The 23,347-nt window shown below is 41.7% G+C and overlaps 1 protein-coding gene across 1 annotated transcript in view; it reads right to left on the reverse strand.

Annotated features, from left to right (window-relative positions):
- Positions 1–23,347, reverse strand: part of LOC121297237 (A disintegrin and metalloproteinase with thrombospondin motifs 2-like) — a 369,444-nt gene that overhangs the window by 7,417 nt on the left and 338,680 nt on the right. The window contains exons 7-19 of the mRNA XM_041223406.1: positions 20,969–21,074; positions 20,392–20,535; positions 19,100–19,232; positions 17,771–17,884; positions 17,386–17,531; positions 16,566–16,741; positions 8,923–9,056; positions 8,028–8,151; positions 5,052–5,132; positions 4,521–4,684; positions 3,416–3,575; positions 2,991–3,123; positions 2,396–2,603 (exon numbers count right to left, since the gene is read on the reverse strand). Of these exons, the coding sequence (XP_041079340.1) occupies positions 2,396–2,603; positions 2,991–3,123; positions 3,416–3,575; positions 4,521–4,684; positions 5,052–5,132; positions 8,028–8,151; positions 8,923–9,056; positions 16,566–16,741; positions 17,386–17,531; positions 17,771–17,884; positions 19,100–19,232; positions 20,392–20,535; positions 20,969–21,074 (1,823 nt within the window). The remainder of the gene's footprint in view (positions 1–2,395; positions 2,604–2,990; positions 3,124–3,415; positions 3,576–4,520; positions 4,685–5,051; positions 5,133–8,027; positions 8,152–8,922; positions 9,057–16,565; positions 16,742–17,385; positions 17,532–17,770; positions 17,885–19,099; positions 19,233–20,391; positions 20,536–20,968; positions 21,075–23,347) is intronic.

A 23,347-nucleotide genomic window follows, 5' to 3' on the forward strand; every position in this document is an offset into this window, starting at 1 on the left:
CAAACCCCCACTCACACCAACAGTTTTAGTACCACCTACTAAAAGAAACTGAACAAATTCAATGACAAACCTTTCGACTCACTGTCTCTAAATGTCTTCAAAATGCTTGTCATTGAATTTTTTAACTGTCTCTTAGTATTTCCAAATTCAGAACTTACTGAGTGTATTTAAAGTTATGGAAGATCACCTCAGAGCAGGACATGGCTAACTCTAATTGTAGCTGCAGCTATGAGAAAAGTGACATCATAATGTGCCATAATGTACCTATATGTACAGTATATCTATGCACATTACTGCATTTTACCCAGCACATTATCCTCCAAATACTGTCAGAACGACTAACAGCATGTCATCTTAAGTTGTAGGCAGGTAATTGCACCAAAATGGGTGTACTTTTCAAAACCCTCTCGTGACCTCACCTTAGCCTCTTAAAGTGATTGTAGCTAGCTAAATAATTTAATAAATCCTAACTTTTGTGAACTTCCATTTATTTAATGGGTCTCAGAATTTGAAACACACAAGTTACAGTAAACATGGATATTTATTTTAAAATATGATTTATGTTACTACACTTGGTTAAATAACTCTCCATTTATAAGCCATGCTTTCACATTGTTACTCTTACGTTAGTCATTTAAACTGGAGTTTGACATTTTCTCCACCCCTTCAATGTTTTTTTTCCTGTCAATAACCAACCAGCTGCTGCCCTTATTGACGGACATGTTTTTAGGAAGTGCAGAAGAACCGAATCCTGAGAATAAGAGATAGAAACTACACTGAACAAAAACATAAACGCAACATGTAAAGTATTGGTCCCATGTTTCATGAGCTGAAATAAAAGATCCCAGAAATTTTCCATAGGCACAAAAAGCTTATTTCTCTCAAATTTTGTGCACAAATTTGTTTACATCCATGTTAGTGAGCATTTCTCCTTTGCCAAGATAATCCATCCACCTGACAGGTGTGGCATATCAAGAAGCTGATTAAACAGCATGATCATTACACAGGTGTACCTTGTGCTGGGGACAATAAAAGGCTACTCTAAAATGTGCAGTTTTCTCACACAACACAATGCCACAGATGTCTCAAGTTTTGAGGGAGCCTGCAATTGGCATGCTGACTCTGCAGGAATGTCCACCAGAGCTGTTGCCAGAGAACTGAATGTTCATTTCTCTACCATAAGCTGCCTCCAGCGTCGTTTTAGAGAATTTGGCAGTACGTCCAACTAGCCTCACAGCCGCAGACCACATGTAACCACGCCAGCCCAGGACCACACATACGACTTCTTCACCTGCGGGATCGTCTGAGACCAGCCACCTGGACAGCTGATGAAACTGTGGGTTTGCACAACCGAAGAATTTCTGCACAAACTGTCAGAAACCATCTCAGGAAAGCTCATCTGAGTGCTCGTCGTCCTCACAAGTGTCTTTACCTGACTGCAGTTCGGCATTGTAACCGACTTCAGTGGGCAAATGCTCACCTTCAATGGCCACAAGCATACTGGAGAAGTGTGCAATTCACAGATAAATCCGGTTTCAACTGTACCGGGCAGAAGGCAGATAGCGTGTATGGTGCATGGGCAGGCTATGGACAATGAACACCACTACATTTTATCGATGGCAATTTGAATGCACAGAATACCGTGACGAGATCCTGAGGCCCATTGTCGTGCCATTCACCTCATGTTTGAGCATGATAATGCACGGCCCCATGTCGCAGGGATCTGTACACAATTTCAGGAAGCTGAAAATGTCCCAGTTCTTCCATGGCCTGGCATACTCACCAGACATGTCACCCATTGAGCATGTTTGGGATGCTCTGGATTGATGTGTATGACAGCGTGTTCCAGTTCCCGCCAATATCCAGCAACTTCATACAGCCATTGAAGAGGAGTGGGACAACATTCCATAGGCCACAATCAACAGCCTGATCAACTCTATGCAAAGGCGATGTGTCGCACTGCATGAGGCAAATGGTGGTCACATCAGATACTGACTGCTTTTCTGATCCACTCCCCTACCTTTTTTTTTTTTTTTAAGGTATCTGTGACCAACAGATGCATATCTGTATTCCCATTCATGTGAAATCTATATATTAGCCTAATGAATTTATTTCAGTTGATTGATTTCCTTATATGAACTGTAACTCAGTAAAATCTTTGAAATTGTTGCATGTTATATTTTAGTACAGTGTAAAAACATTCTTTAACCTTAAGTAGTACCAGATATCATGTTTACAAATGAAAAAAATATTTTTGCATGACATGTTTCTTTCCAAACTGCACACTGAGACTTGATGTTAATGGAAGTAAAAGCAGGTAACATTTCTGGATTTTTTTTGTCCACTACAAGCATTGTAAAACAGCCATGCTAGGACAGTGCTTGCAGCCCCTTACCTGTGACCATGGTCCTGTCCTCCACTGCGCCGGGCAGAGCTCGCGGTTGCAGGGCTGTCTGGACTCGGGGCGGTCGTCGTTGCAGTATTTACTGTGGATGGATCGGTTTGTGCCGTCGTGGAGGGGCTGGATGCAGCGCACAGATCGCACCTGCTGTCCCGTCTTCCCACAAGTCTTGCTGCAAGACTCCCACTCACCAGTGACCCAGCTGGTAAGAAAGAAACTCAGAACTTTGTAACTCCTGGATGGAAGAAAAACTCTTCAACTGCTGCATACCGTTGGAACATTTCAACCTAGGCAAGCTTGGTGAAGCATAAAGACATGCGGTTTAGCATTATGTGAACACATTGACTGGTGAGAACAGCCTTCCTAAAACAAAGGCAGAGGCAATAGGTTTGACCAAGTAATGATTGCTACTGAAATCATGCAGATATTACAGTTTTTATAGAACCTTCCTGCAGAATATAAAAACGAAGCACCGGCCTCCTAGCAACATAGCTTGAGGGTAAAGCAAGAACATTTTTAGAAACAATGCAGAAAATAGAAGCATGACACGCAAGCATGTAAAGCCAGGTATAAAGCTGTGCTTTCTTACATGGGTTGGGAGCACTCCTGTAAGTTGCACATCCTGCGAATAGCCTTGGGCTTTTTGATAGTTTCACAGTAGCTACGATGAACCATTTTGCCATCGGTCTTTCTGCGACACCCATACCTTGTAAACTGATAACCTGGATATTGAAATAACCTGTTAGTAAAAAGTATGACTGACTGACAGATTTCTCTCCATTATTTTAAAGCAATTTTAATACATTAGCGGCAGTTTCCCAAAATTTTTTTTTTTTTTTTTTTTTTACACATTTAAAGACATTTGTTACCTCGTAATATCACATTTTTCAAATTTGTTTAACAGTGCTGATAAAGTGACAAGCAGGTACGGAGGGAAGGCTCTTGTGTATACATGTATGATATGTTCTAGGCAAGTTGATCAATGATAAACATCTCTCACTACAGTGTAGTTACCTCCTCCACAGGGCTTGGAGCAGTGGGACCATTTCTTCAAAGCCCACTCATACGAAGCCACATCTTCTAGAACATCGTTATTGTCAAGCGTGGACATAGAGTCTTCGTTGATCATGTACTTGTACAAAAGAGAGATTCTGGAGTCCCCATTTGGGACAACCTGTGAAGTAGAACACAAATTCAATGCTATCAAAACACACTGCAATTCTTTTACAGGCACTGGCAGGTGGTTTAGGGCGCCATAAGATGGGTAACTGGGGGCATCCCAAAGATAGCAGGGCAAGCTCACAATATGCGCAGTGATGCGTTGTGACACCGGGGGCAGTAGCAGTAAGTAGTGAGAATGTTTTAAAAGTCAGGGCTCCACAGACACCTAGATACAGGTCTTTATACTTTAAGGCAGTGGTACTCAATTTTGGTCCTTGAGAGCCAGTCCAGTTCAGGTTTTTGCTCCAATTAGGTTCTAAACCACCTACTAAGGAAATTAACTAATTTAGGACCTGCAATAAAGACTAGGACTGGAATGCATCTAGAGGGCCACTGCTTTACAGGGCAAATTTGGCCATACATCAGACTTGGTCAATATTGAGATACACTGGATGTTTCATCAGTCAACTGGCCTTTATTCCAGTATCAACCAGACATGGTGCACAAACAAAAACAGATAAGCGTGTATAATATTACAATATGACAACTCGTCCATGGTATTGTGAATGTGAGTCAGGTGCAAGGATACACACAGTGCACCAGTGTTGAGGTATGTTCTACAGCTGGCTGGTATAATATCAAACCCAAAGAACACCATGAACATCCTGAGCGACTGCAGGCAGATAAGAAGATAAGAGGTCTGTAAATATCGGAGTGTATGGAGTGTTCAGGTCCTTATTAATAATCTTCACTCAATTTTTTTGCACTTGGCTAAGATAATCATTGTGACTACCCTCTGCATGTGTGTGCACTGGTTATGTTTGTGAAACACATCCCATCTGGTCGGAACTTACTGGAAACATGTCCAGTTGGCAAGAGGGGGCAAAACTGCAGCTTTTTGAGATCCATTATTAACATTCACATAGATTTTTTTCTGCCTACACTACTAGCAATTTACCATAACCATAATCCCATAGTTGAGCGGGCCGGTGGTCTGTATGGTCTCTTTGTCATCGTCATTGTGATATTCCCACTCCACTCCGGATTCAATGAACGCTCTGGATTCAGGAAATTCACCCTCTCCGTTCAGGACAAACTTCCCTGTAGCCTGGTTCTTAAGAGCTAAAAGTCAAATGATAATCTTAATGTTTATAAAATCCAGTGTTACCCAGTAACAAACGATGCAACCAGATTAAAGGCATTTGAGGACACATCAAAACAGGACAAATATTGTGTAATGGTTTCAAAAGAAACACTCAGGTAGTTTTTAAAACACACAGCCCCTGAAAGCTTATTTTAATAATGCAACAACTTTGAGAACAGTCTTGGTTTAAAATAATTCTCAGGGGTGCAATATACTGCACAGGACTTCATGTACATTAAGGTCTTGTCAAATGTTTTTTTTACATTTTAGATAGATGCACACTGTGTTACTTGCCTTTCACCTACGAAGACAGGAGTCACAAGGATTTTTTTTTTCAAGCCTTACCTATAATATGCTGAGTGGTGTCTGTTTCCTGAATGAACAGATGTCTTGCTCCAGGTGGAACTTCAAACATCTTAAGAAAGCCTTGAGTGACACAACATGAGGGGCAATTATTTTTCTGAAATAACATACCTGAATACATTTTCACAGATACATTAACTGTGATAGGCCTCTTGCTCATTGAGCATCGTACTGCAGACACATTTATAGCGCCTATGTTTTTGGCAGTATATTGGAAACATGTCTGTATGGTAGAATAGCTTTTTCTCTTCTAATAACTGTTCTTCAAGGGTTCTATGTGAATTTAGTTTTCTCTTGCCTGTATACTAAGTGAAGACATAGGGCAGCGAGGCCCCTTCACCTGGAATGGTTATAAAATTGGACACCTGCAGGATCTGTCAGTTCATCCATAAGTTATCAAGCTCTATCAATAACTTCAAACAGCACTCAATCATAGATTCTAAGAGTTACCAAGCTCCACCAATAACTTCAAACAGCACTCAATCATAGATTCTAAGAGTTTTCTTTAAAAGCTAAAACATCAAGATTTAACATTTTCAGTAAACCCAGTATCTATTGGATAAAACGCCTTCCTTATGTACAATTATCATTGTTTTGTACTTATAATATCATTTTTTTGTGTCTACAGTATATATTGCTTGTCTGTGACACATCGTTTTTACTATAAAATTGTGTACATAGAGGATAAACAACGAGGTCACACTGAATACGGAAAATATACAACAAAGTGGGTGGAGCCATAACCCACGGAATCGAAGCTTGAGAGGGTTATAATTTACTAGACCCTTTTGCACTTTGTTGTGTATTTTCTGTATTCAGTGTGGATTCATCATTTATTCTACTTATACAACAAGACTAATATCTACTCATAATAACAAGAAGATACAAGGTAGATTTAATTGTATTCTGTTTTCATTCAATTTTGAATATTAAAACAAAAACATGCTCTGCTTCTCATATGAGGCCCTCTGTGTTGCTGCTCTGGCCACTGGCTGTGAACACACAAACACAGTGCGTGTATATTAAACAAGCTTTAATTTCAGGAGAGTCTAGGAGATTCAAGTCACCCAGTCTGATCGAGTATAAACAATAACAAAGATAGAGTGGTTTTAAAGTAGCAGCACATACTGGATGACTCAAAATACAGTAAGGTACACATTAATGAATCTCAATTACCGTAAGTAAAACACACATGAAATCAACAAATAACAAAAATATGCATAAATTACATTATAATTCGTGTTTGTTTATTTAACAGATGCCTTTATCCAAGGCGATTTATGCCGTGCTTACACTGCACTGCACTTACATTTTTACATCGCCAGCGAGCTGAGGAGTCGGCGACTAATTTCTTCAAATCTAGGACAAATTGAGGTTTTCGGGGACAAAATGGTCGATAAGTGTGAGAGGGTCTACGATGCCTCTTAGTAGCTTCTGCTATCTCCCGACGCTCTTACGACGTCCTGACAAATTTCCAACACGTCAGAAAACTTTAGTCCACAACAAATCAATTCGTGAAGCGCGTGCTCATAATACAAAATATCTATTAGTTATTTATTAGATTTTATTATTTTGGATGCACCTCGACTCGAGTTGCGACATCAGTCCCTACTGGCCACGTTTATTAAGTCAATTGCGCGTCCAAATGGATCTTCTCCGCGTTTTCTTCTTTTTTCAGTGCAAAACAATGCAGTCTGTGACAAGATATCTTGTGTAGTGTGGGTAATTTGCAATCCCTGATCTACAGCGAGAAATCTTAGTTCAATCAGTAAGTGTGAAGGGCGCTGCGTCTCCTGATTGCAAAAATTCGTGCAGTGTAAGCCCAGCTTCACAGACACTAGCGTATGTGAACTATGCAGCAACTGCAGATTTGCTTACAACAACATCACACCCGAAAGATGGAGCACAATGAGGTTAAGTGACTTGCTCAGGGTCAGACAGTGAGTCAGTGGTTGAGCGGGACCACACAACCTCCTATATAATGTATGTGGCTGCATATACACAGCTGAAGTAAAACTTTCAGTCATGTTTTGTAACTTGGATCATAAATTAAATCGCTTCCCAAACTATAAAGGATATTTGAAAAACCATTTTATAAACACTAACATTTCATACTCTATTGTTATTGTGCATACAGCTGAACTTCTACACCAAAATAATTAAGCCAGCAAACTAGGAGAAAATTAAAACAACAAAATTGTCACACAAGTAAGCATTTAGTCAACTGAACTATACATTCATGTTTATACGATAGAAGTAATTACTGATGAGTGAATAGACGCCTTACCGCTGAGTGAAGAGCAAAAATATTTTGCTGCTGTTCAGTTTGCAAAATGAAGTCGTTAAGGAGATTTGATCTATTTCACAAGTTTTTTTTTTTTTGTCTTGGTAGGCAGACTAAACACTACCATAATATTAAATACAAAAATAAAATACACCAGCATAATAAAACCTTTTCTGGTTTCATCACTTTGTGTGAAAGCCGGTGGTCTGCGAGACATGAAAGGCTTGTGCAAATGACTAGAACTTTTAACGACGGAGAAATAACACTGATTTCCCTGTTAAACTAATTTGATGTGAAATGTTGTTCGATACATACAGTAGGTACACTTTTTCTCACATATTTTACCATTATGAGGTGGAATTTTTAAAACTTATCGTGTATGAAGATATCATTCACATCAAAAGGTACGTAGAATAATTATATAAAAACTCAAACATTGGTGGGGATGGGCCTGCTGTCCAGAATATTGGTGGAGCACGGGCTCCACAGGCCGTCTATGCATTACATATATAGCTAAATCATTCATTACTGTACAAACCCTGTAATGCAAAGACCAACAAACACAATAATCAAGTCTTGCTTACAGAGTCGCACCTCTGAAATGTAGTGGTCGTTGAGTAGGGTAATCTTGTTGAAGTCTCACGTTGTACTGTATCTATATTTGACAGCCTTACCGTGTTTCTTGGGCACCCTGGAGAAAGTTCCCTTCACGACTTTGCAGTGGGAGTTGTCACCTCCACAGACGCCACACTTATCCTCTTGCTTCGGGGAGCCAATCACCTTATCACAGCCTACTTTCTGCAGAGGCCAGAACAGCGTGAGTGAAATTAAGATTCCACTGGTCTGTTTTTAAACCAGGCACCAGCTTATTTACTATTTACAGCAAATTGTGTGATAACTCTTCAGACATTACATCACCAAGCAACACACAGTTGGCAAAGAACTGTAAATGGAATTGGACACATTGGACAATATAGTACCTGGGTTAGTGTAACAGGGTTGAGACTGGGCACAAACTGGCAACCTCACACACCTCAATCAAGTGTAACAACTCTACAAAACAGCCTGGCTCTGGATCGCAGAGGTTAAAGGGGGAAGAGTGATATGTTAAAAGCTCTACAACCATGGTGATTAAGATACTCACTTGTGGTGTGCAGGCTCACTGGTTCAATTCTAGCTTCCATCCTGTTAAATTAGCCAGGTGGTTGCTGTGTACTTTGCTATATTAATGGTTGTGATACATGATAAACATAACAGTATCTTTGTGATAAATAACATAATAATAATAATAATAATAAAAAATACATATAATATATGGTTGGTAGGAATAAATGTTCCACCTATATAGCCCATCAGGAACATTATGATGCATATTGTATTGTTACCTTAGTACCTTATTAAAGTGGGGGATCACTAGAACGTTGATAAAATTGTTGTTTTACGTATAATAGTCTCTATAGGAAACTACAAAAGCATACCGCCTACATTTTTTTATTATGTTAACTTGAAGGTCTGCCAATGCTTTGCTTTGATGTTCTCCATCTTTTTAATGAGCAGACTGCCACTCACCACACATTCACCTCGAACACAGATGCTGTAGGGGTCTTTATAGGAGCAGCGCGTCCCATCGTGTGCCATCCTCTTCATGTACACAATGTCGCGTGTCTCCTTCGACTGGCAGTACAGCTGGCATCTCTCCTTGGCTGGGGGGCAGAGAGGGCATAGATGGAATGTGAAGGTACAGTATAAACACTTTCTTACCCAGAGAAACACTGAAATACTGCTCTTTGCATGAGTCAGTGGATTCATATACTTGAGCAGCAACACACTGGGTGCTTTAATACACAACTTGCTTTGGGAGTTTCTGTGAAACTCCATCCCTACAAAAAGCATGTGCGGAATGCGGTCAGGCTCAAATTAGATAACTGATTGCCAATTTGCATCTGACCACATGCAGACAAGAAGCCATTTCTTCAGATAGGAAAGCATGCGGGAGCACAAGGCTGTGCTCAGGTTGTGAGTAGCATTGAGATGGCAAAGCTTGGATGTTGCTTTCATTTGTATATTTTGCTGCTTAACTGTGTGGAAAATTGCAATTTCCTGCCTCCTGAATCTGGTCATCTCGCCGCTAGTCAGTCTTGATGGTCCAGCTACCCTATCACATGCACTGCTGAGAGAATCACAGAATAAAGTTGCGTACCAGCTGTAAAGACACTATCTCAGAGTGATGTGTTCCGTATCTTGAAAAGCTATAGGGTAGGATAAAAATTATGGCTGTCAGAGCTAATGCGTTAACGTGTGCGATTAATTTAAAATGCTAACGCCGTTGATTTTTTTGTCGCAATTAACGCATTTTCTTTTTTGAGCCTTAGAACCATCCATAGTTCAAATACAACTCCACGCTCTCGTGCTTGTTTGTCAACCGACTGCTTGAATGTAGATATAGCTTTGCTGACTAAACAAGCTTGAATGATGGAGAAAGCTGCTAAAGGGCTTTTAAACGGACAGTTTTGTTACAAAACCCTTACAGATGGGTCTTTGGATAAAAGCAAAGTTATTTGCAGCTACTGTAAGGGTGAATTTGTGTATCACCAAAGTACATCGAGTCTGAAGTATCATTTACAAGCAAAACACAGAGTTAACGCCGGCAGCAGTAGTGAGAGGGCTAGCAATGCAGGACAGCAGCAGCCTACTCTTTTAGAGTTTGTGTGCAGGAGGCAAATGGACAAGTCAACGAGCAGCAAGCTAACAAACGCAATAGCAAAGTGGATAGCTGCAGCTTGCAGGTGAATTAACGTTGTGGAAGATGACGGCCTGAGGGACATCATTCTGATTGCATCGAACGACTCAATATATGAATTACCATTGAGAGCCACCATCGTTACGAGGATACACGAGCTGTACGAAAACGAGAGGGCTAAGAAAGTGGATGAGTTGAAAAATACACAGGCTGTTGCCCTCACTGGAGACCACTGGACATTGATGAGTAACTACAACTTCCTAGGGGTTACAGCACACTACATCAATGACAATTGGAAACTGCATTCACACTGTTTGACCATCATGAAAACAGAAGAGAGGCACTATGCTAAAACATGCGCAGAGCATTTCATGGATGTAGCAAAGCAGTGGAACATTGAACAGAAGGTTATCACACTTGGAACAGAATATGATTGCTGCTGCGAGACACCTGCCTTTTGAACACCTGCCTTTCACCGCGCACAGGTCTGTCACAGTGTCTCTATAGAACAGCGGGTTTGACAGTGCCCTAGCCAAATGCTGAAAAGTAGTTGGACATTTCAAACACAGTCTACCAACCGCTGCAGAGCTAGAACAACAGCAAGTTGCAAATGGGCAAAAGAAGGAGTCACTTGCACAAGATGTCACAACAAGATGGAATTCCACTCTGGAAACGATCAAGCGTGTGCAAAGAAACCAACAACCACTGAGGGATGCTCTGGCACAACAAAAAAACAACATCGCCATGCCAACCACTGCTGAACTGGAGAAACTGCTGAAGCTGGAGGCACTAATGGAGCCCTGCAGGTAATAGTTTTTATCATACAGTTATACTGTGTGTGTGTGAGAGAGAGAGAGAGAGAGAGAGAGAGAGAGAGAGAGAGAGAGAGAGAGAGAGAGAGAGAGAGAGAGAGAGAGAGAGAGAGAGAGAGAGAGAGAGAGAGAGAGATGCGTGTGAGTGTGTGTGTGTGTGTGTGAGAAAGAGGGAGGTGTGTGTGAGAGAGAGAGAGGGATAGAGAGGTGTGTGTGTGTGTGAGAGAGAGAGACAGGTGTGTGGGTGTGTGAGTGAGAGAGAGAGGTGTGTGTGTGTGTGTGAGAGAGGTGTGTGTGTGAGAGTGAGAGAGGGGTGTGTGTGTGTGAGTGAGAGAGAGATGCGTGTGAGTGTGTGTGTGTGTGTGAGAAAGAGGGAGGTGTGTGTGAGAGAGAGAGAGGGATAGAGAGGTGTGTGTGTGTGTGTGTGTGTGTGTGTGTGTGAGAGAGAGAGAGAGGTGTGTGGGTGTGTGAGTGAGAGAGAGAGGTGTGTGTGTGCGTGTGAGTGAGAGAGAGGTGTGTGTGTGAGAGTGAGAGAGGGGTGTGTGTGTGAGTGAGAGAGAGAGACTTTGACTTTTAAGATCCTTTATTTAAACATTCTAAATAAAATCCATTAAAATTCAATAAAGGTAAAACACAGCAAAAGATTCCTACTGCCTCAGCAGAATTAATAAATCCTAAAATACATCAAGTTCTGCCACTCTATGGAGAAACCTGCCTGTGGACACATTGCAGTGTAGAATCTTCCACTGCAGGTCCCCGACTCTCTTGGCGAGGGGAGGCTTGAACAGCACCCTCCACACTGGCCTGTGCCCCTCCTCTACAGATAAGTAAGCTCTCCACTTGGAGTCTACCAGACCCCTTAGCCTACTCTGTGGCTTTAACACACAGTTTGTATATATTTTTGCTATTCATTGTGTGGAAGACATTTTCACACAATGAACATATTTCCTTCAAATTCTGCAATTTAAGCAAAGTCCCTCCATTCTCTCCACCCCCCTCTCCTTCCTCAATCATCCTTGGAAATAAGGAAAGCTGTCTCTGCTCTGTGCCTCTGGACAACTCCTTCCTCAGGACTGCCTTGAGTCGTGGGGAGAGGCAGCCCCTCAACTCACCCATTAGTCTTTCTGCAAGCCTCTCTGAGTGCCAGCCTAGCTGTGCAGTTAGCTGGGAGGCAGTTAGCCAGCAGGAGAGCTCAAGGTTTAACAGTTGGACCACCCTGGTTACACCTGCTGTTAAAAAACTGGCACAGAGTGTCATCAACTGGAGGAACTTAACTGGAAAGAGTGGATTAAAAAAATAGGGGCTCCTCAAACAGGTCCTGCCCTGTCTAGGACTCCACATCCCTTTCCACCCTCACCAACTGCCAAGCATTTAAAATACTTTGATAAAAAGGAGGAAGTCCTGCTTTACAAAAACTGGTGTTCTCAATTAAAAACAGGTGTTTTCCTATCCCTAGCCCCCAACTCTATGAGAAGGAAACAGACCAGCCTCTTCCAATGAGCCTCCTCCTCAGTGTACAGGAGTCTCTGAACCACCTGCAGTCTGAAGGTTGACTAGCCCCCCCCCCCCCCCATCACTAGGGAGGAACAGGACTGCCGGCCTCAAACTGTGTCTCCCGCTCCAAAAGAACTCCAGCAGCTGGATCTCCTCCACCAGGCCCCGGGGTGGGTCCTATGCACACCAGCTTGTGCTACATGCTAGAGGCCACCAGATTATTAATAACAAGCACCTGGCCGTTGAAGGACAGTTGAGCCAGCAGTCCCTTCCATCTCTGCAGCCGCCACCTCACCCTGTCCAACAGACCCTCCCAGTTCTTTTTCATGTAGTTCTCTGTTCCAAGGTGCACCCCTAGCACTTTAATGCCTGTTCTGTTCCATTCCAGCCCCTCAGGCAGGACAGGAGGGGTGCACAGTTTACTCTGCCAGAAGATGCTCTCTGGAACTCATTTAGAGTCTGCTGCAGTGCTTGGACATCAGCATCCCCACTCACAAACACAGTCACATCGTCTGCGTAGGCAGACACCTTCAATGTGGCAGAGGAAAGTGTGGAGGGCGAGGAGGGCACTGTATCCAGCTAACCTGACCCTCAGCAGGTGCAGCAGGGGCTCTATAACCAGTGAATACAGCATACCAGACAGGGCACAGCCCTACCTTATACCCCTGCACACTGGGAAGGGCTGACTCAGCCCATTGTTGATCTTTAAAATACTAAAAATATTGGAATATAAAAGCTGAATATAAGAGATAAAACCAGGGCCGAACCTGAAGGCCTCCGGTGTTTTAAAGAGATAGGTGTGGTCGAATCTATCGAAAGCCTTCTCATCCATTCCTACCTTAAAATCAGAAATATCATTTACAGATAAAAAATCTCTTATAAAAAACAAGTTATCAAAAATAGAGCGACCCAATGTACAATATGTTTGGTCCATATGTACCACAGTTTTAATAACTGTTTTTAATCTATTAGCGATTGTTTTTGATAAAAATATTTAAATCAGAACATAAAAGTGACACAGGTCTCCAATTCTTAAGCTGGCAAAGGTCTCCCTTTTGGGCAGCAGTGTAACCACTGCCTTACGGCAGCTAAGAGGCAGTTCCTTGTGGCTGAGGCTCTCTCTCAGAACCTGGAGCAAATCCTCCCCCATTATATCCCAGAAAATGTTATAAAATTCTGCTGGCACTCCCGGGAACCTTTCTGCTGGAGAGCTGCTTGACAGCGGCGGTCATCTCCTGGTGGGTCAACGGTGCGTCCAGCTGAATCTGCTCTTCCTCACTTTCTCTATTCCCTTCCCCTTCCACTCCGCTCGCCACGCCTCCTCATTCTCCTGATCAAAGTGCGTTTCCTGCAGAATCACCACCCCCACCTGCTTCTGCTCTAAAAACTCTACTAGCTTTGCCCTCTTAAAAGACTGTCTACAGCCTTTTAGATTAAAAGAAACAAAAATGCACTTTTCCACCATGGCTAAAAAAAAGTAACAGACTAAAACAAGTAATAAAAGAAGTTGCATAAAACACAGGCATTTTTAAACAAGAGATTTTGAACCACTGTTAAAATCCTTCTTAATTTTCTGAACAATTTTTTTAAATCTATAACGTTTTGGCTGATCAAATTCTTCTATTGTTGCCTTCCTTGTGATAACGTGAGCGGAGTGGAGAAATAACCTTAAATCAGGGAAAAAACTCTGTATTTCTACTCCCCTTTTCCCTTTTGTTTCTTTCATAAAATCATTTACCTGCTCAAGCGTATATCATTTTTTCTTACTGACGGGTTGGCTATCAAGGATGTCTGAGATAAGCGAGGAGTCAGAGAGTCCCCAAGAACACCACACAATTCGTCCCTTCTACATTAAAATTCCAGGCTACATTTATGACTTGATTTGGATCTTTTAGTAACACAAACGCCTGCCTTCTAAATGACATGACGTGCCTAATGCTGTTATTTTTACAACCCAGCCGGTTTCCCTTAATTGGGAACACAAGTTTACCATAGCGAGAAATTATTTTCTAATGGCTCATTTTTTAAAAACGGGGGCACATTAAAAATAATAACTTTCGTTACCGGGATTACTAGAGGGGAAACCTGAACAAATTCACCTTTCACTGTAAAGCCTTCCTCTACCAGCTTGTTTACCAGCGACACCGCCACTAAAAATATTACCAGCGCTTTATTCATTCTTGACGCTGACCTAATATTTTCAAACCCCACCACCTCTCCTACTGCCAGCAGGCACACCGAAACCGAAGCGAGTGAGAGCCCCCAGCCCTCCTGAATGAGACCCCATTACGGGATCTCCAAACACACACCACTAACCTATAAACAAACAAAAACACACCTCTAACCTAAGTAACTATAAACAAATAAATAAATAAAGTTTTAAATTTCCTGGTCGTACTGCACCAGCGTTCCACCTGCACCGGCATTCCAAGCGCTTCCCACAATCCTCCACGAGAGACAGACAGAGAGAGAGAGAGAGAGGTGCGTGGGTGGGTGGGTGTGAGAGAGTGGGTGTGAGAGAGAGAGAGGTGAGGTGTGGGCTATGGTCAACAACTTGCTGAAGAAAGAGAAGCCTGCACAGCAACCCATCGAAGCAACAGAGTTACAGCCACCAAAGAAAAAAGTGGCCCTCTTCTTGTGTTCAGAATCTGAGTCCGATGAAGATGAGGAGTCCATTAAGAGATGTTTGGAGCTCTGCATCAGAGCCCTGCATCAATATGGAGGACTGTCCACTGCAGTGGTGGTCACAGCATGCAGGGGCACACAACAGGCTGGCTCCCATTGCTCGCAGATACCTGGCAACGTCTGCCACATCAGTACCTTGTGAGAGGTTGTTTTCTCTCTCTGGGCATATTGTCCAGAAGAAGAGAGCAGCTTTATCAGGTGAAAATGTCAACAGGCTTGTTTGTCTTAGTAACTGGCTCAGTGGAAAAGAATAGGAGGATACAAGTGAATGGTGGCTGGCAGGTTTATGTTCTTTGGAATGTTTAAAAGCTCTTTGTTCTGGGTATTGATAGAGCCATTTTTCCTATACCTCATTTGGAATTGCTTCAACAGTGTGTGTGTGAGAGAGATAGAGAGAGAGAGAGAGAGAGAGAGAGAGAGAGAGAGAGAGAGAGGGGGGGGGGGGTTTAGCAGACATGTGATCTAACTTCGAAAACATCGCTCAGAGGAAGTAGACTTACTTTAACATTGGGTGCATGAAAAGCTGTAAATTACAGTGAACTTTGGTTCTAAAATAAATGCTTTAAAAATATCTGATACACATTATTTTGTGTTTATTTCCCTTACAATAAAACACAGTATGCCTTTAACATAATGCACTGATTTTTAAATGGAAAATTGTTTATTTGGGCCAAATTTGAGCACATTCAAAAAGTGCGATTAAATGCGATCAGCTACAGAAAATCATGCAATTATCACAATTAATTATTTTAATCGTTTGACAGCTCTAATGAAAATGTATTGTAAATATCATGTGAGAGGAAAATGTATCAGTTAAAATGATTGGAGTGATAAAGCATGTGCAAAAATGTATGAAATGAAATATGGAAAATAATTAACCAAGGTCTCCTTGTGAAAAAGATTGGTTAGTGGTCGGTTGCACTTGAAATGGAGTAACAGGTAGAGATAAATTCTATTGATAATTAGTAAGATAACAAAGACAGCATGGAGGTGACACGGACAGAGAAGCCTCAAATACCGCCACGATCATCGTGGACCATCGGTGAATCAGTCTCTCTCCTGGAATTCAGGTAATCTGATCAATTGCATATCTCTGGCACGTACTGTAGCTAAATAATAATGTTCACTGTAGAATGTAATGTGGGTATTTAGAATTAATAAATCGTAAATACTGTTAACATTTTAAACACGGTCTGGTCTCATCCTTTTAGCATAACAAAATAGTTCATTCAATTTTTACCTTAATTCACAAACTTTACACTGGCAACTCTGTGGCATCTTACAACGGGTTAAAACAATGTAAAAAGGTAATACAGCATACAGATATAAAGCGAATAGGTTGTTATCATCTGGAAATCAGTAAGTCACAGGATCGCAGTATGACTTTTGGTCTGTGCTGCCTAAATCACACTTACTTACCACCACTATAGTGTTTTTCTGCAGCTTGTCACCAGCTACTGGCACCTGCTTTCTGTACTTACGGTCAGAGTGCTCGTAAGGGAGCCAGTGGTGCTTGGAGTTCTGGTACTCAAAGAAAGGATCCCATTGCTTGCACTGGTCCTCTCGGAAGTCTTCAAACAGTTTGAGGCATTCCTGCGTATTACACAGCTGGAACTCGTAACTTGGGCCATAGCAGGTGCGGCCACCATTGGCAGGGCTGCCAAGAAATCAAAGGTGTATTGTTAGCACTGCTATTGCTCACAGCAGCATTAGATTTTATAGAAGGCTGTAAAACCATGATTAAATGGTAAACTAATAGAAATGTATTGTTTAATAATGACAGTCACACACCAAAAAAATGGCTGTCATTTAATAATGAATGTGGACAATAACAAGGACAAGGATTAGACAAGGATCTTGGAATTCCATTTTTCTGTGTAGCCTTTTACAAAGTAGATCACCACAACCTTGTTCAGAGGCTGCTGCTTTGAAAGTTATTGTGTAGCCACAGCTAAAGCTGACTTTCTTCCAAACAAGACAGTGAAGATGTGTAAAACAGCAATAAATAAATCATATGTAATGTCCTTATTTTATTGAATATATTCTCACTGCACTCACTGCATCTGATACATTAAGCAAGAAGAACGTGCTTTCAACAGACACTGGACTGGTAAGACAACAAGCACATGGGAAGCTTTTGAAAGTATTGATCTGCAATATATCACTGAACTGGTCGTAGTTTCCAACCTTTTTAAAGAGCAGATACGGAGACAGAATTTAATAGCAGATACTGAATTTTGATTGGCTGAGGGACTTGGAGGTCTCCAACAGCAATCAGACATAGGAAGCCTGCTTACTCACAGAGGGTTATCACACTGGCGAGTTCTGAAGCGCACCCCACTCCCACAGGTTCTGGAACAGGAGCCAAACTTGCTCCAGGGTCCCCAGTTCCCATCCTGCTTTAGGATGTCGGGGGTAAGCCAGATACAGTGCCCTTTAAAACAGTGCTGAAAGAGAGGAGCCTCATGTTAGTGCAGGGTGAGAGAGGTGCACCCTGGTCAATACAGTGCCCTTTAAAACAGGGCTGAAAGAGAGGAGCCTCATGTTAGTGCAGGGTGAGAGAGGTGCACCCTGGCCAATCTCACTATTAACTATACTCTAAACCAGAAACCTACACTTTTATGGTATATGGCTGTAAACTTTTTAAAAAGCTCAATAAATTCCAGGCCACTAACTTTAAACTCACCTTCCCAGAGGCACACACTGTCCCGTCTAGAGGGGGGCCCTTCTTGGTTTTACAGAAGTACGGATTGTCTGGATGACTACACCATAGCTGCTTACACGGATCAAATGTGCGGAACTGAAACAATAATAAAGAATACATCATCATCATCGTCATCACTATTATTATTATTGGTAAATACATGGTAACTTAATTTTTGTTTTTGATATTGTATTGTATAATATATTGTATTATTGTATAGTGTGTTTATTTGTCATGTGAAGCTCTTTGGGATGCTTGGCATGAAAGGTGTTATACAAAATAAATTTGATTCGATTATAAACGTTGGTATTTTAAATTAAGAATGATGCACACCCAACTGTGCATAATAAGGGTCCAGGGTTTCTGGTGGCATAACTGATGAGAGCTCTAGCACCTGAGATAGAATTACAGCCTGAGAGGTCCAGTTTGGTGTACAATATTTGGTATAATACAGCAAATAATGACATATCAGACAGATATTGTAGAAGTGTTTAGAGTAACCTCGGAAAATAGATTTTTCAAAATTGTACAACAAATACAATTTTTAACAATTAATTTAAACCCTAAGAATTTGTTTGGGAGTGGGGCAGCAAAAATACATGTATTCTTACTATTATTATTATCACTGTATTTAATGTATTATGCTACTATCATGTATTATATTAATGTATTTAATGTATTATGCTTTTTTTTTTACTGTATATCATGTATTAAGCATTTCTCTGTATTTAAAGTATTATGGGTTTTCTTGTTGTTACTGCATCTCGTTAAGCGCTTTGTGATGGTGGTCCACTATGAAAGGCGATATATAAAATAACGATTGATTGACTGATTGATTGATTGATTATGTAGTGTATTATAACAAATAATGTACACCAAACTGGACCTATCAGGCTGTGAGTCTATCTCAGGTGCTAGCGCTCTTGTGAGTTATGTCACCAGTAACCCCTGATGCACTTTACTCCTTTTTATTATTAGGGTTATTATTATTATTCAAACATCTCTATTATCTGAAGAGCCCCTTGGTAATCTATCTTCTTGTGTGTTGTGCTCCTCTACCTAGCTGTCATAGAAAATGCACTATTCAACTGCTAATCTTGGGTATTTACAGAACAATTCAGTACTGTATGTTATGTATTTACAGACAAGGGAGTTGTATTATATCTTTTTAGGAGGTTTCTTGATTGTAAAGTCATATAAACGATTCTACTGTTTTGGAAGATTCCTTCCCCTGTAGCTGTAACCCAGTGAAGCTCAGTAGAGTTTGATTGGGTACAATTCCACCTGTGTCCCAGCAGCCCCCTCACTCACTGCAGTGCACATCATGTATCCGACTCCAAAGTCGAAGCGGCACTGCTCGTTCATGGAGTAATGGATGCCCGGCAGCTGGGGGAGGGATGGCCAGTCGTGGTGAAAGGGGTCGTCACGGAGACAATCATAGGCACTGAAAGAGAAGTACACAAGTTATCTATTAAAGCAAAAGACATGTTTTTAAGTGTTTTAATTGTAGATTATGTTCAAGGCCAGTAATAACAGGGAATGTAACAATAAAGGGCAGCTACTACAGTTGCATACCTTTATAACACACACTGGATCTTACATCAGTATATATACCATGTCAGGCAGTTAACCTGCCTACAGAAGTCTCAAATGTGCAGTTTAAAAAGAAACATATATCGTAAAGTGGGGGGGCAATGAAAGTGACTATCTCAAAGCAAGACCAGCAAACAGATAATAAGTGAGCGATGGTGTTGCACTGTAAGCCATTCCTGTCCTAGGTAATAACTGAGCGATGGTGTTGCACTGCAAACCATTCCTGTCCTAGTTAATAACTGAGCGATGGTGCTACACTGCAAACCATTCCTGTCCTAGTTAATATCTGAGCGATGGTGCTACACTGCAAACCATTCCTGTCCTAGTTAACAACTGAGTGATGGTGCTACACTGCAAACCATTCCTGTCCTAGTTAATATCTGAGCGATGGTGCTACACTGCAAACCATTCCTGTCCTAGTTAATAACTGAGTGATGGTGCTACACTGCAAACCATTCCTGTCCTAGTTAATAACTGAGTGATGGTGCTACACTGCAAACCATTCCTGTCCTAGTTAATAACTGAGTGATGGTGCTACACTGCAAACCATTCCTGTCCTAGTTAATAACTGAGCGATGGTGCTACACTGCAAACCATTCCTGTCCTAGTTAATAACTGAGTGATGGTGCTACACTGCAAACCATTCCTGTCCTAGTTAATAACTGAGTGCTACACTGCAAACCATTCCGATGGTTCTACACTGCAAACCATTCCTGTCCTAGTTAATAACTGAGCGATGGTGCTACACTTCAAACCATTCTTGTCCTAGTTGACATGCTGCAGGGACAATGAGTGTTCTCCAAAATATGTCCTAAACTTGCTTTACAGTCAAGTTAATGTTACAAAACCAGTAATAATGAAGTAAATGCTACATAGTAAAATGCTTAATGAAGGGTTTATGCTGCACAGTAAAGTGCTTAATGAAGGTTGGGTGCTACACAGTAGAAGTGCTTAATGCCTACATCAGGGTTTTGATTGAATCCAGGTCCAGGACAAAGACTATGACTCACTGCAGGTATCGGATGAGCTCCTGCTGGCTGCAGCGAGACCAGTGGAAGCGATGGAAAGCTGCCTGGACCAGGGGGGCCATGATGCTGCCCATGCGCACCTCGTCCCCGCATCGGTTCCCCTGCCCATCGTGCTCCATGCCCAGCCTGACAACAAGACACTGTGTTAAAGGCATTATAGGCTTACGCCTTCAGCAGTCCTACACCGGGCAAGTCATGCAACAATTCCAAACCTGGGTACTGCTATATATTCAATTGACCAGGAGAGGACAGATAGTCCAATATGCTTTCGAGTAACATGTGTTGCATGTGAACAGAGGTGATTGGCTTAACTTTGGGAATAGAAGTGACATCTTCAGCCCATTTTTCCACTGGAAGGTGGGTGGCAGTATGTGGGGCCATTCAAATTGTGTAGGAAAATGGGTAAAATAGATGGGCTTTTTGTTAAAAGCATTGGTTATTAGAACTTATTATTTGAATGTAAAGTTCTGGAATCACAGTGTTTTTTATGTGCTGCTGGAGGCTTTATAAATCACAGTGCTTGATGGAGTTTCATTAAAAGGTACTGGAGGGTACTTACACATGGCCTGTTTCATGAGCCACGACGAACGCAGAGGAGAAGCCGTCCTCGTGGTTCAGAGTGCAGCTCCGGACAGGGTGGCACATGCCAGTCACGGGGGCGTAGCCTGGGCACACATAGGCAGGGTACGCAGAGCAACAACACATACATGCAACACAGAGAGCAAACTGAGATGGTTTATTGAGTCTCCGTTAGTTTGATGTGGTCTCAACTGTCAGTTCCCCTGACAAGTAATTTTATCGTATAGTATATGTATCCCTTTATATCTTTTACAGAAACACTTGCTTTTTTAATGGTTGGAGAAAAAAGCCTACAATTAAAATATTACAGCAGAAATGTGTTTGTTTAGATATTAGAGTTAAGGACATATTTGGGTGAATTATATGGTGTCACACATTTCTTTAATATTAATATTTCAAATTTAGGTTCCTTGGTATTGAAACGCAAACACCTCAAAAGTTCATAACATTGTTGTTCTTGTATAAACACTATTTAATATGTCCAATATCAGTTTTAAAATAAGCCAAGAAAATTTTTAGGTTATTATCATAACCCTGGTTCCCTGAAATAGAAATGTAACCATTACTGTATAGGTGTTTACCTCCTAGAGACCCGAAACCTGAATAAGATATACTAAAGCTGCTCGCAGTGCCTGTGACGCAGTCATGGCCCAAGGGCATAAAAAACTGTGCTCACAGATCTCAGCGTTATTTTTCCTTCAAGTCTGCTGCAATCATGGACACAGCAACCTTGAAGGTTAATGGTTTCATTTCTATGTCAGGGAACCAGGGTTATAATAATAACATAACATTCCCTTTCAAGTACGAAATGTAACCATTACTGTATGGGTGAGTGTACCAAAGCTGTCACAAGGGCCATATTGTAGAACGACTGCTAAGCTGAGCGGCTGCCCTGTACGTTTTCATATGGAACCCGAGTAACAAGTAGCAAGGGTGGAAAATTGAGGGAGAGACTCACCTCTATGTCTGTGTTGTAAAGGTCAACTGGGAAGCCGTCCATAACACTCTAGTTTCATAATCAGGGTTTTGAGGATCCACGACATTGTGTGTAGAACCTAGTGAAGGTATGGAGAGTAACCCACACAGCTACATTGTAAATGTCCTTGACAGATCCACCCTGGAATAAAGCCCACAAAGTTGCCATGCCCCTGGTAGAATGGGCAGCGAGCTTTTCTGGACGGGGCAAGTTGGCCAGCTCATAGGCAGCCCTGACCATGTCCAATTGGACAGCCACTACTTAGACAGGGCTAGACAAAAAATAGGATGGACTGCCTTCAACTTTTTGTCCTGTCAGCGTAGTACGCGAAGGCCCATACTGAGAGCACATGGAACTGCCGCTCTATCAGACTGGAAGGGAGGTGGATGGAAAGTCTCAAATTCCACAGATTGGTTGACATGGAATGCTGACATTGTCTTCAGTAAAAAGGCAGTTTTGGTAAAAAGAGTAACCTTTGTCCTGGCCTCTGTAAAAATTAAGCAGACTTTCGCTATGGAGAATACCTGCATCTCACGCACCCGCTTAGAGGTGATAGAAAGCAAGTAAGCCACTTTGAGCGACAGGAATTTCAGTTCAACTGAAAGCATGGGCTCAAATTGGAGGCTTTATGAGCGCAGAAACAATATCCTTCATAGGCTGTAGAAGCCGCCAAGCCCCTTTAAAAAACTGTCCCACCAGGAAGTGAGCTCCTCAGAAGACCAAGTCAATTTTGACATGGCAAGCTAAAATACAGTGCCTGCAGTAAGTATTCACCCCCCTTGGATGTTTTCAGTTACAATCTGAAATCTTGATGCATTTAAATGGGATTGTTTTTCCTTTGATTTACACAACCTACTCATGAACAGACAAGAGAATTTTATTGTGAAACAACAGTAAATGAAAAAAAAACCCAAAAAACTGAAATGTCTTGGTTAGATAAGTATTCAACCCCCTGAATCAATACTTGGTAGAACCACCTCTGGCAGCAATTACAGCTGTGAGTCTTTTGGGGCAAGTCTCTACCAGGTTTGCACATCTGGATCATGCAATATTCGCCTATTCTTCTTGGCAAAAGTGTTCAAGCTCTGTCAAGTTGGATGGGGATCGTTGGTGGACAGCAATCTTCAAGTCTTGCCACAGATTCTCAATCGGCTTTGACTGGGCCACTCTAGGACAGCGGTGTACCACAGGGATCAGTATTAGGTCCTCTGCTATTCCTAATCTACATTAATGATTTAGATTCTGGTATAGTAAGCAAACTTGTTAAATTTGCAGACGACACAAAAGTAGGAGGAGTGGCAAACACTGTTGCAGCAGCAAAGGTCATTCAAAATGATCTAGACAAGATTCAGAACTGGGCAGACACATGGCAAATGACATTTA

This window comes from Polyodon spathula, chromosome 22, assembly GCF_017654505.1.
Source record: "Polyodon spathula isolate WHYD16114869_AA chromosome 22, ASM1765450v1, whole genome shotgun sequence".
Lineage (NCBI taxonomy): Eukaryota > Metazoa > Chordata > Actinopteri > Acipenseriformes > Polyodontidae > Polyodon > Polyodon spathula.